The sequence below is a fragment of the Lemur catta genome, chromosome 18 (assembly GCF_020740605.2).
Source record: "Lemur catta isolate mLemCat1 chromosome 18, mLemCat1.pri, whole genome shotgun sequence".
Lineage (NCBI taxonomy): Eukaryota > Metazoa > Chordata > Mammalia > Primates > Lemuridae > Lemur > Lemur catta.
In genome coordinates, this window is record NC_059145.1 from 33,061,348 (window position 1) to 33,075,094 (window position 13,747).

Genomic DNA, 13,747 nt, shown 5'->3' on the forward strand with positions numbered 1-13,747 from the left:
AAACTGTTAATTTTAAAATTAACTGATCTTTTAATGACTTTGTTGTGTCTGCTTTTTGGTGGAAAGCATTTGACTATTTGGTTGCACCCTGGAGGTTCGCTGTTGCAGTTGATCCTCTAGATGGGTATCCGTCATTTGACCTTAAGGGTGTTTTGATTTGGGTTAAGTAGGAGAATGTAGATTTACAGCAATAAGTGGTTGAAAAGCAAGAAAGCATCTTTTTGGCATGTTGCCGAAAGCTTGGGTTTTCTACTGCATTTTCCCATATTTCAACTGGATCTTTCTTTGCATCAAACAATGACTTTAAAATGTCATCTCCTCAGAGCTCAATTAATTCCATCTGTAGTTCTTTAGGTGCCTTGGTGATATCAACTAGGTGAGGCTGAAATGCTAATTTGAGTGTGATGTCATGATTGTCAAAGTCAGTGAATATTTCATTGTATTCTCCAATTAATAGGCCTGTAACAGCTGCATATTCTTCAAATAGTTTGCATATGTCATCCTACTTATCAATGACCTTTGCCAACTGGGGAAAACATTCATCTGAAATTTCCCTTTGAAGAAGTGTTTTGAAAAGAGATAGCTTTTTTCAAAATACTTGGAGTTTTTGCTACATATCTTATATAGACTTTAGTTTTACCTTGTAAAGAAATATTCAAGTTGTTTTGATTTGACATGATATCACACAGAAATGCTGCATTCCTATAGAAATCTTCTTTCAATAATTCACATTGCTGGTTCTGTTCTTCATAAAATTCAACTATCTGTTCTTGCAGAGATAAAATTTTGGCTAAGACCTGTCCCTGTGACAGCTAATGCACTTTAGAATGATATAGCAAATCCACACTGAATACCTCATCCTTCAACTTTAGCATGTTATGAAACTGATGATGCCATGTTGCATTTGCAAGAATATAGTTAACAATATTTATAACCTCTTGCAAAGTGTCACTTAAAGTAGTATCTTTAGCACAGAGATTTTGCTGATACAATATGCAAAGAAAAGAAATGAGAGCATCTGGATCTGTTAATACTTTTTTTATCTGTGCAAGAAACCCTTCATGTTTTCCTGTCATGGAAGGTGCACCATCTGTACATACATTCACTAAGATTACCAAATTCAGTTCAGCTTAACGACATTTCTCTTGAAAGTTGTTGAAGATATCTATTCTTTGTGTTCTGTTTGCAAGAGTGCCCAAAGCAAGTAACTCTTCCTAGCAAAGAAAATCTTCTGTTATGACCCAAATGAAGTATACAACCCATGTCGAGTCAGTATTATCAGTTGATTCATCCAAAGTGATTGAATAATACATATTTTCCTTTTGAAGTATTGCATAAAGTTGTTCTGTTAAGTTGAAGGCTAATTCATGCTGCTGATCAGTTATGGTTCTCCTTGAAATAGGCAGTTGTTCATACTTTGAAATGTTATCGGGGTCTAAGCATCCTACAACTTTGACAATGCATTCTTTCACAATTTCTATGTCACTGAATGTCTTCCTTTTTTCCCCGAGTATGCAAGCTACTTTATAAGTTGTTTCATTGGCATTATTTCCAGGTCTCATTGCTGCTGGAAAGAATTGTCTTTTGCTTTTGCTTTTCATCTTTTATTTTCTGCAATACAAACTTTCTTGCCTCTCCCTCTAATTTAAAATATTTGTGGACCTTATAAGTGTTATAATGCTGCTGATGAGCATTGAATTTCTTCAATGTTGAAATATTGCAGTATCACAAAGCAAGCAAATCATCTTCTCTTTAGCAGAAAAAAGATATAATGATATTGCAATTCCCAATCCTCATTAAAAAATGTTTTCTTCCTTCAATGTTCTCTTGGTCTTCTTTGACATGATGGGCTGTTCAGCAGACAGAATTAAAAAATACTGTTGAGCTGTGCAGCTATTCACAAATTCCACTTCAAACAGAAACACAGTGTACCACTGTCAGAAGCTGATAACAGACTGGCGTACTTGACCCCCATAAACTCTCACCAACCAGCCTCATGCAGTAGTGGGACCAGTCAGGCGGGGGACGCTAGAACTAAATCATGAGCGTAGCAGCCGTCCATTTAGCCCTTATGGCTTACTAATGTTCTAATTGTGCCGGTCAATCTGGGAGGATTATTTTGTTGAAACTTATTTTATTCTTTGGTATTTTAAATATGTTCATTTAAAAAATAAAATAAAAATATAAAAGATGAAGAAAAATGTATTAATAAAAATGAAAGGATTTGTTCTATAAAATTTGAATTCAGTCAAAAGGCTGCACTTGAGGAGCTAGGAGGCCATGTGTGACCTTAAGGCCGCAGGTTCCCCACCCCTGAGCTAGAGTTTGTTTCCTTCTGTACAATATGGGTAACAGTGTGCATATCTTGTATAACTTTGTAGGTAGAGAGCAGGTCCTTGATATACCTTGATATGTCTTGATCATCCATTCCCCTTAACTAGAGCCCCATAGAGTTCAGTGAATTTTAAATTGTCTCCAAGTGGCTAGGTAGGTACAATTTCATGAAACATTATTTATAATTGAACTTCTAAGAGAGCTCACATTTTTGTTTTGTTTTGTTTTGCTTTACTTTGGCTGCATTTTGAAGCACTCTGTGGGCATGAGGTGTGCTGTACCTAAGCATTTGTCCTTGCATGTGATGAAGGACAGTGAGGCATAACAGACTGCCATCCTGGGGCTGAGTCAGTGAGCATGTTGTGTGTGGATTCCATGAGGCTCATTTAAACAAATGGTGAAGGACCCGGTCAGAAAACCTTTCTCTGTCCAAGGGATCCAGTTTTAATGCCAATGAGAAAAATTGACATGAGACCATTTCTAGGGCCATTTTGCATGTGTGCCATTTCCCTTTTGGACCTCTGTTTAGGGGGACAAGTGTCCTTGGATTTTATGCTTATGCCCCGGTTCTCCTACTCACTAGCTCTACGGGCAAGTCTGTGCTCTCTGTGCCTCGGTTTCCTCCTCTGAGAGGAGATAAGAGTCCCTGACAATGTTGCTGAGAGGGCCAAGCATTTGAAGCTCTCAGCAGGGTGCCTGGCTCATGAGAAGGCCTCTGTCACCATTGCCTATGTGAGGAGGAGGAGGAGGACAGTGGTGACAACCGATGACCTGTTGTTGGGTCCATGTCCATCTTACTACAGCAAGCAGCACAGAATGGGGGCCCCCAGGCCTGCTGTGACCACTGTGTCTTACTCCCCCCTACCATGGGGTCCTCTGTGAATCCATAAGCATGCTTCTGTCCAGCGACAAAAATGTGCTGAAGGCATTATCAGAGAGACCTAGAAAGAGTCCGGCAGGTGGTAGTAGTTTTATATAAAGCAAGGTTTTTTTAAACTTTTTTTCGTTGCATTGGAACTATTTTATAGTATGAGGATTTACCCAAGAACCCTAGCATATACATCGTATGGGAGATGAGATGCTCTAGAACAGCTTTTGGCCTAAGCATAGGCATCCTAGAGCTAGGCGGGGTTGCCTGCTGGTGGTATCCGCACCAAGCCCCCTATTCTGGGATCTGGGATCTGATCTCCTACTGGGAAGACTGGAGACTTGTGATGTGAGGACTGACCTAAGCTCCTCCCCAACCCTCTGCAAATGAGCATGGAGTGCCAGCCTTTACAGATGCACTGAGAATAGAACTGTTACTCAGCCTTTCTGTGTAATTAAGCTGCAAGGAGAGCCAAACACTGAACCCGAAGGCTGCCTGGCGGGGGTGGAGTTGGAAATACTTGTTGCAGCAGGGATGATAATGGCATTAGCCTGTGGCATACATTACACCACTGGGGCATCTTGACATTGTGTTTAGAAATATAGGACCTCAAGTCCTTGTGTCTCCAGCATACATCTTCCCTTAGGGGATGGTGACTTATGGGCTTGGGTGGGTACTGTGTGGTTTTGCTTCTTGGAACCTTCTTCTTTCTGTAATTCTGGGATGGCCAACCCCCCATGAGAACTACTGTATGTCTTCGACTGTGTGCTGATGCCACCACGGTGTTCTTATTCTGCAGCAGATTTGTACTATCTTTCATTAGAGTGGAGAAGTGCACAATTTGCTGTCTTTGCTCATTCGTTCAATGTGCTCAGAGTTAGGGTGCCACAAACCCCGTGCACCTGGGGAGACACATATGCATGCGTTAGTGAGATCCGGTGAGGGAGGTGTGCAGCGGCACCACTAGGGAGGTACCAAGGCCCGTCTTGAGGGCACTCGGGGAAAGCCCTTGGGGGGCGAGAGTGGCTGAGCTTACAAAATGTCCCTCAGAGGGTGGTTGTGGGACCTCACTTCCAAATTCTTGCCTGACAATCCCCCATGACCTCTGCAGTGTTTGGCGTCCAGGAAGGATGGAGTAGAAATACAAACACTAGTAGATAGCCCTAACTATTGAGTATGTCCTCTTGGCTAAGCACTCAACGTAGATGATCTTATTTAATCCACAGGTGCCCAACCCACTGAGAAGAGTCCATGGTGCCCCCACTCTCCTTATACTTCCTCTCACACCATGCTTCACTCTTGTGATCTCTCTCTGCTCCTTGCCGTTACTCATGTGGTGCTCTTTACCCAGAGCAGCACTGGCTCATTGGCCTGGTAGGCTCTTATTCACCCTTCAAAACTCAGCCCAAGCACCACCTCTTCCAAGAAGCCCTCCACACTTCCCTCAGGCTGACTTGGTGCTCCTCCCCTTGTAACTGTACATCCCTCCACTACTGCTTTATCATGTTGTACTATAATGGTCAGTGTTTTTTTTTTTAAAAAAACAAAACTTTGAAACAATTTTAGTAAGCCCAACATATGTAAACACTTTTTTGTTGCTGTTGTGTGTGTAAAAATGCTAGCGGTACAGATGTAACTGCAGCCTGTTTTAACCTCCAGCCAGTCCCATGTCCCACTTCAGAGGGTGCCATTTAAAAATAACATTGGGGTTGTGTCTTCTAAACTTTCAAAGATATATTTACATACATATAGTATGGTACTGGGAAATGTTTAACAACCAGCTCTTGGGGACAGGTTGAGAAGGGGGGAACCATGATTTGCAGCATTTTCTGATCTCCATAGTGTAAAACTCCCACCCTGGCCGATTTCAAGGCACCAGCCCGACACAACTGAACACAGAGTTGGAGAGATTCACACTGCTGGCTCTCTCAAGCTGATATGGGCTGGTTCTAGCACACCACTGCTTCATATAGCTGAAGTCTAGGAATATCTGGGGTTTGTTTTGTTTTGTTTGGTTTGGTTTTTTGAGAAACATCATACTTTAGGTCCTGTTCTTGCTTTTTCCCCCATAATGTTAGGTCGAGCTGTGTTGCCCATGACAGTGCATCTAGCTCTGTCTCTTGTTTTAACTGTTGCATAGTATTCTACACCAAGCAGTCATTTATTTCCCCAATGCCCTATTGATGGATACTTTGATCATTTTCCCCAGGATATGTCTCCTCAATAGTCTGTGTGTTCCTGAGGCACAGGAACTTTTCATCTGGATCCATGTAGGTGCTTCGAGACCACCCGTGGGAGGACTAAGGGTGATGAGTGGGTACTTGGAGACAGCGCCAAGCTGGCCCAGATGCTGCTGTGTCCACACTGGACAGAGCACTGTTGGTAACTGACCCAATGGCTCGGCTGCCCTGGTCATTATCTCTGGTTCAGTTGAGTGGCCACAATCACCCTCGGGGGTGGTGGCCTTGTTTTTAGCCAAGAGCCTGGGTCATGTTTGTTGGCCATTGGGGAGGTGAGGTCATCTGGGGCAGGTGTCTTGGGACCTTGTGGTTCCAACCCAAGTTGTCCAATCAGCCTTTAGCTCTGACGTTGGCTCAGGCCCTGAGATTGGCAGACAGTGAGAAAAAATGTATCCAGCTCTCTCCCTGCTCTGATAAAAGCCTGGAGGACAAACCCTGACTGTTGTTTGCTGATAAATGTTTATAAAGGCCCTGAGTGCCAAGCATGATGCAGAGCAAGGAGGACACGAAGCTTTTGCAAATCTCCCCATAGGGCGTGTCCTCTTTTGTGATCTGAAGATTAAAAGTTCTTATTTGGTGAAGAATTTTGATTTGTTATTTATGTATTTATGAAGGCTTTTTTTCTTAGTATACATATATTTTTTGGTGATCAAGCATGTGAAAGTGTTTATGAAGCACCAACTATATGCCTAATCCCCCCTGTTAGGGTGGGATTGTTATGGAAGCAGAGTGGGGTCTGGCATAAGAGCATGGGCTCTGGAATCAGATTGTGGGGGTTCAAATCCTTCCCTTCCTGCGACAAGCTTTGGGACCTTGAGCAAGGTAATTAGCCATTCCATGCCTCAGTTTCCTCCTATTCAAAAGAGGGGTCGTGATAGCACCCACTTCATAGGGTGGGAGAAGAGGAAATGAGATAATGGGTGAGGAGCACTGAATCTAATAAGTAGTAGGTGCTCAATAAGGCTGTTGTTATTAGTAGTAACTATTAATTAGCATTAGAAGTTCATGTGCAGTCAGAACTAGGAGGAGAATGGAATGGAATGTGCGAGACCTTGAGACATTCTGCTTTTGAGATGTTTGCTGTCTGGGGAGGTGAGACTAGGTGTTTGATACTATTAGTAATTAATATGTGACAGCTGCAATTAAATCCAAACGATGTGGTTTGTGTTTCAAGTCCTACTTTGGTGGTGAGAGGAGCTCCTGAGAGGAGATGGGGCTCACGGATGGGGCCCGCGGGGGTGGGCGGTGGTGAAGGAGTGAGGGACAGACTGAGGAGGGCGCCGTGCGGCAGCGCCAGTCCCTGGTCAGCTCCAGATCAGTCTGGTGGGCAGCGGTCGGCAGGGTGGAGGGTGTCAAGAAGCTCAGCTGGGGTCTGCTTCATCCAGACGTGAAATGACACAGGCTCGTGGAGAGGAAATGGGATGAAAGAGGCAGAGCCAGTTCTTAGGGCTTCTTACTGAAGCACAGTGTACCCACGGAGGTGGGCGTGGATCCTAACTGGACAGCTTGATGGGTTCTAACTGAAGGCGCCCAGCGGAAGAAACAGAGCAGCCCAGAAGCCCCGATGCCCCCTTGCAGCCACTACTTCCCCACTACCACCACCATCCTGACTGCCAGCGGCCTGAGATAGTTTGGCCTGTTGTTGTGCTTTCTGCAGACAGACTTGTACAGCGCGCACTCTTGTGTTTGGAGTCTTTGCTCGGCATTGCTTGTGAGAGTCCCCCTCGTTGGTGCATGTAGTTGCAGGTCATCTGTTCTCACTGTTGTCACCTCCGTTGATGCGCTCATTCTACTCTTGGTGAGCACTTGGGTAGCTTCCAGTTTGGGGCTTGTGGTAGCTCACATAGCGGCCTTGCAGAAGATGTCCATGACCTAATCCCTGGTCGCAAGTACCATTTCCTGGTGATACCTGGGATGAAGTTACCTTCCATGGCAAAAGGGACTTTGCAGAGGTGATGAAGTCAAGGATCTTAACATGAGGAGATTATCCTGGTTTACCTGTGGGGACCAACGTAGTCACAAGGATCCTTATAAGAGGGAAGTTAGAGGGTCAGGTTCAGAGAATGAGGTGTGATGACTGAAGCAGAGGTGAGAAAAGAGAGACTTGAAAATGCCATGTTGCTGGCTCTGAATTTGGAAGAAGGAGCCACAGCTGAGGGATACAAAATGGCTTCTAGAAGCTGGAACAGGCGAGTGAACGGATTCTCTCCTAAAGCCTCCGGAAGGAATGCAGCCCTGCCAACGCATTTTAGACCCACTTCTGATCTCCAGAACTGTGAGAGGAGAAATTGGTATTGTTTTAAGTCATTAAGTTTGTGGTAATTTGTTACAGAAGCAATAGGAAACTAATATAGGGCAGTTATGCATAGTGCTACCGAGCACATTCTAGAACATGTCTCTGAGCACGCATAGTTTTATCTAGGAGCAAATGCAAGGTGACTCGATACTGTCACAGTCTTCCGAGGTGGTTGGGCCAATTTATGCTCCCAGCAGCAGCTGTGTGAGAGTTCTGGTTGCTTCACATCCCCACCAACACTCGGTGCTTCCTGGGAAGAGGTACTTTTAAATGAAAAATTGACAGGACTTGCTGTCCAATGCACCCAGTTGTGCTTTACAGGAGGTTGGCGCTTGGCAAATGCTGGTCAGTGCTGATCCAGCCAGGTGAGGAGAGGAATGAGGGATGAGGGTGCCGGAGTTTCCAGCTGGGAGACCCAGAACTCCTCTTCCATGCAGGTGACTGGGGTGGGAAATCCTGATGAACTTTAGATTAACACAGAACTTTCCGCCTGAAGAGTTAGAACAGCACTTATCTCATCTTTGTAACTTTCTGATTAACCAAGACAAGTGGTGGGTATTGTGTGGTGGGGAAAAAGCCATGCTATTCGGTCAGCTGCTGAGAGTTTGAAAACTGCCCTCATTTCAGTACTATGACCGTAAGCAAGTCACAACTTCTTGGAGCTCCAGTCTCACCATCTGTAAAATGGATGTGATCCTGGCTTCCCTGCGGGGCTGTGGGTGCATGAGAGAAACCCCTGTGTGAGAGCCCCAGGTTCCTTGCCTATAAATAGGCAGTGCCCCAACAACTGTATTAAGCACATAAATCCTTTCTACAGGAGTTGGCAACCCTGGTTCAGAGTGTTCAGGGAGCCGAGCAGCTGCCTTGAGAGGGGTTTGAGAATGTCACCTGCTTGGTTGGCTTCCAGGGCGGGTGAGGTCAGGCTCATGAAGAACCCCTCCAGAGCCTCATCGAGACCCTGTTTCCCACCACCCCATTCCTGAAATTGCTTTTGAAATTATGTGTTCATTCATTCATTGAACCATTACTGAGCCTCACTACGCACCTTATAATACAGTCGTTAGGAACACAGACTCTCAAGTCGAATGCCTGGTTCAAGTCTCAGCTTTTTCTGTCTGTGTGGCCTTTGCCAAGTCTGAATTTAGTGTCCAGTTTCCTGATTCTTAAAGTGAAACAGTAACAGTCTCTGTCTCCTGGGGTTGGTGTAAGAATTCGATGAGATGATCCACTCCACGTCAGTGCCTAGCCCCAGGGCGTCTCTCGGTGCTGGGGAATGAGACGGCTGCCCCCAATCCCTGCCCCTCGCCACAGGCTGAAGGGTGATAGCTTATCTGTGGCTGTCTACAGAATAAATACCTTTTCCAGTACTGGGAGAGAAGAACCTAAAGCCCTGACCTACAACTAGCCAGTGGCCCCTCCAGGGCAGACTCTGATCTCTCATGGCCCCTTGGGAAATGTGGCTTCCAGGAGAGTCCCATTGTTGGCATCATTTTGAGATGTAGGTGTAAAGTCCCCGGCAGCAGTTACTGATCAGCTTGCAACACTGATCAAACTGGGCTTCCAGGCCAAAATGAGGTGGGTTGAGGCATTCACCATCTGTAATAGTGATGCAGTGGCACCTCCAGGACTCTGCACTCAGGTCCCACCACCCTCCCATCTCTCCTTCGTCCAGGCTCCACATCTTCAGTGTGGCCTTATTCCGGCCTCTGCGCAATGCACATGCCTGAGCTGATGAAGTTAGCTCTGATGGAAGCCAGAGCAGTGGCCCCACACAGGGATCTAGATGCTAAAAATATCTGGTGGTATGTATGCTCTTTGCAAGTTAAAGAGCAGTGTTGGAGACAGTAGCTGGGGATTCTCCTCAGTGCTGACTCTGTCCAACGCCTTTGGATGCAGGGGCCTCAAGTATCTGGTCCTGCTTATCTGGATCTGAGAGTTTATCTAAACGGTGCTTTAATCTGGGAGAAGGCCAGACCCATGGTATGGGCAGATGGGGGAGGACAGGTTGGAGATGTGGCCAGGTAGGCCTGCCATGCTTAGCAGTCAAAGCAGTAGATGCAGCAGTGCTGGGCCATAAAGACAGCACCAGCTTAGACGATCATGGGGAGTCAAAATTACCCTGAACTCCGCATGCCTGGGAGACGCTGGTTTGGAGACCAACACACAATCCCTCGATATGATCTGCATAGCCAGTTCTTCTAGAGTTGAAACTGATGCCTGTTTCTTTGGTTAACACCAGAGAAAGTAGCTGGTTTATGTTTGGGGCCATGTTGTACAAAAAGAATATATCTTTTTTTTTTTTTTTTTAGAGACAGGGTCTTACTCTGTCACCCAGGCTGGAGTGCAGAGGTGTCATGATAGCTCACTGCAGCCTCAAACTCCTGGGCTCAAGCGATGCTCCTGCATCAGCTTCCCAAATAGCTGGGACTGTAGGCGCTCGCCACGATGCCTGGCTAGTTTAAAAATTTTTTTTGTAGAGACGGAGTCTCACTTGTTGCCCAGGCTGATCTCGAACTCCTGCCCTCCAGGGCCTGGCTCAGCCTCCCAAAGCACTGGGATTATATGTGTAAACCCAGCCGAGAATCTGTCTTTGATGCTAAAGAGTGGTGAGGAATGCAGTATCGAAAGAATGAGGAGGGAGCCTCAGAGCTTTGGCTTGGACTCACCTGGGGCAAACGCTCAGGGAGTGGAATAATGGCAGGAACCCTCCGCACCACTGCGGTGCTCTCTCTCTGGCTTTGCCTCTCTGCCTCCCTCATCGCGCTCACCCTCTGTTGCTCCTGAGCACATCAGCTTGAATCCTTAACTGTGGGTATCAGGTACATTTGGGTGGTGTTTTACCATCCCAAGTAGACATTTTTTGCTGTGAAACTCATGCCTTATACTCATAGATACCCACTGTGCTCCTCATTCAGTGCCAAGTGCCCTGCTCTTGAGAGTCTCCACACTAGAAGACAGTAGTACATGCTTAGCAAGGTCTCCTCATTCATTAAATGCTGATTGAGTACTTACCATGCACCAGAGCCTCATGAAGTTGCATGTAGTTTTACTGAAATTTTGACCAAAAATAGTGTGACCTCACCTGTCCCTATAGACATAGTATGTCCCAAGCTCCAAATAACCAAACCCACCCTCCGAAGGGCCCCCTAAGAATATTTAATCACGGTCCCAACTGAGATGACGGTTAACAAGCCATAAAAGCAGGACCCAATAAAACAATCACTTAAATAACAAAGAAATTTCTCTGTAAGGTAGTAGTAGTGAAAGGGGTGGCCGGGCTCTTGTGCAGTCCGTCACAGACCCAGGCGCCATCTATCTTGTTGGTCAAGCATTCCTAGTGCATTGTCATCATCTGCATGGTCAGAGCTGGGTTCCAGATGGTGGGAAGGGTAGGCAAGGCATGCCCATGTCCTAAGGCCTAGATTGGGAAGTGGCACACATCACTTCCTCTCACGTTCCTCTGGGAACTCAGACATCCAGCTATACCTAGCTGCAAGGATCCTTGGGAAATGTAGTCCCTGATAAAACTTCAATAATTATGGAAGAAGGGGAGAATGGATTTCAGTGGACACTGGATAACATTTGACATACTCTCCTTGACTCTAATGCAGCTCTTTGTGGGTTTATAACATAAATGTACCCAGATTATAAATATTGGTTGTTTTGCTTTTTAAGAAAGAAGACCTGAGTTCACCACACGGAGTCTAGACAGTTCCACAGTAATGAATCAGCGCATCTGTAGAGGAATGGAAGAAAACAAGGAAAGGTAAAAATATCTTTAAAAATTAAAATTTTAAAAATTCTTGCGTTCAACAGTTAAATGCAATGCAGGACTTCCTTTAAGCCTGTGTAAGTCACTAGAGGCCATCAAGAATTTGGAGATAGCAAAATTCACAGATTTCCTTTCACATCTCTAATTTCTGACACCAGAAGAGGGGTCCCATTGTTAAGTATCAGGGAATTTTCTAAGACTTAGAAGGCAGAGTTGTTATAAATAGAACTGATGTGGTATAGAATTGAATATTTTATTCCAAAACTATGGAAATTTATTCCAAAAACCATTTATGCTCAGATGTGTTGTGTCTACATTTGCAAGTGGCCAGTCTTCCAAGAGGAGGCAAAGGCAGCCCCCGAGCTCTTGGCAGCTACATCTTCCCTTGGGCTCACCACTTCTTCCTCTCCCTTCTGCCTTTTCTTTTTTTCTTCCCTTGCCAGGAGTTCGAGGCTGCAGTGAGCTATGATCACGCCCATGAATAGCCACTGTACTCCAGCCTGTGCAACATAGCGAGACCCTGTCTCTTAAAAAAAAAGTAAAAATAAATAATTTTAAAATTCTAATTTAATTTTAATATCCAAGAAACTGAATAGATACGTTTTCCCTGCTAGTAATAAGAGTGACGTCCCCACTGACCCCCTTTTCATTCCCAGCCCCATCCCACTCCTGCCTTTTCTGGAAGTAGCCATGGGATCTACTTTGTACATTTCCTTCCAGAACTTTTTCTAGGCTTCTAGATACATAGAAAAAAGTCATTCTTTCTTTTCTTTCTGTTTTTAAAATACATGCTGTGATACTATGCTTGTTGGCCTATTTTGTAACCCTTTTATAAATTCTATGATGTGTCTTAGAATGTTTTCAAGACGGTATATGAGAATCTACCTGTTTTTATATTGCAGCAAAGTGAATAGTACAGTCATAGTACGACACTCCAGCTGTTTGTTGAGCTATTTCCCTGATGGTGTGGTTAGGTTGGTTCCATTTTTTGCCCCTATGGTAGTGTTGTGATGCCCTTTCTGGTATATTCCTCCTGAGAACACAGATATTTCTCTAAGGTGGTTACTGACGAGAAGAGTTGCTAGGGCATCCTGTGTGTGCATTTAAGATCCTAAACATTACTGCATCATTCTCTAAAGAGCACTGCTTGTCAACTGGACATCAGATCTCCATCTGCCCATCCTCCTGCCGCACCTCAGGTCCTCTGCTGTTTAATTTTGCCAGTGTGGGGGGGAACGATGGTATGTCTCCATGGTTGTAATTCCTCCCCCTTCCCTTTACTCTGGGGATGCTCATCTTCTCAGGACTCTCTGTTGCTTGGCTTCATCTCCTGCTGCAGCTAGTTAGCCTCTGTCCTCACAGGGACCCTGAGACCGATCCCAAGACCCAGGTTCCCGGGTAGCTGGGCAGCCCTGGCCCTTCCCAGGAGCAGCTGCTGCGTCATTTTCTCTTCTGACAAGTACCCAAGCATACTCCTCCAGGACAGTCCCTCCCAGGGTCATCTGCTTCTCTTTTGACCCCCTGCGGGAATTTTGGAGAGCCCTGAGTTGGACTTCCCTACTTCAGGTGGTTTCATCTGCCAGCGCCAGCACCGCCACCACCATCATTGGCAACAATTTGAATCTTTACTATGTGTGAGCCTCTGTGTGGCCTGCTAGGCCTACTTATCTCACTGAATTCCCACAGTAGCCCTGTAAGGTACAGAGTAGTGTTGTTACCCCTGTTTTTATGGCCACTGGGGGACAACAGAAATTCATTCAAACCAACCCAAACAGCAAAAGGACAATATCAAAAACCCTGTCTCACGGCTCCTACATAGTGCTCTCACTCTGAGTGACAAACAGACCTCCATTGGCTGAGCACTGAGTTCTCCTTGTGGATATAGCTTTGGAGCCATCGTGCCATGTGTGCAGTTGATTTGACCACACTCAGTTGTTTTTCAGCACCTGTGGTATTCCCAGAGGAGAGTGGAGTTGGAAGTGGTGGCTTTGTCCCTGTCCAGCATATGAACACACACCTTTGCATATCACCAGCACGTCTGTTCTTGGGTACAGTTAGGGGTGACAGCCTCACCCATGTCCATCCAAAATGTGTCTCTGGAGAGGGGTCTTCCATGTTGAGCATATTTGTCATGGGAATAAAGGTACTTTATTAGGATAAGTACACCCACTGAGCTGTGAGGGAGAGGAAGTACTTCACTTGCCCTTGATAAACCTAATCGGTCATCCTACCCTAAA

General features: G+C 45.4%; 1 protein-coding gene across 2 annotated transcripts in view; it reads left to right on the plus strand.

The window, feature by feature from the left end:
* ARHGEF3 (Rho guanine nucleotide exchange factor 3) overlaps positions 1-13,747 on the plus strand; it is a 290,909-nt gene that overhangs the window by 26,308 nt on the left and 250,854 nt on the right. For both annotated transcript variants that reach the window (XM_045530912.1, XM_045530913.1), the window contains exon 2: positions 11,414-11,504. In XM_045530912.1, coding sequence (XP_045386868.1) covers positions 11,461-11,504 — 44 coding nt within the window. In that variant the 5' untranslated portion in view covers positions 11,414-11,460. The remainder of the gene's footprint in view (positions 1-11,413; positions 11,505-13,747) is intronic.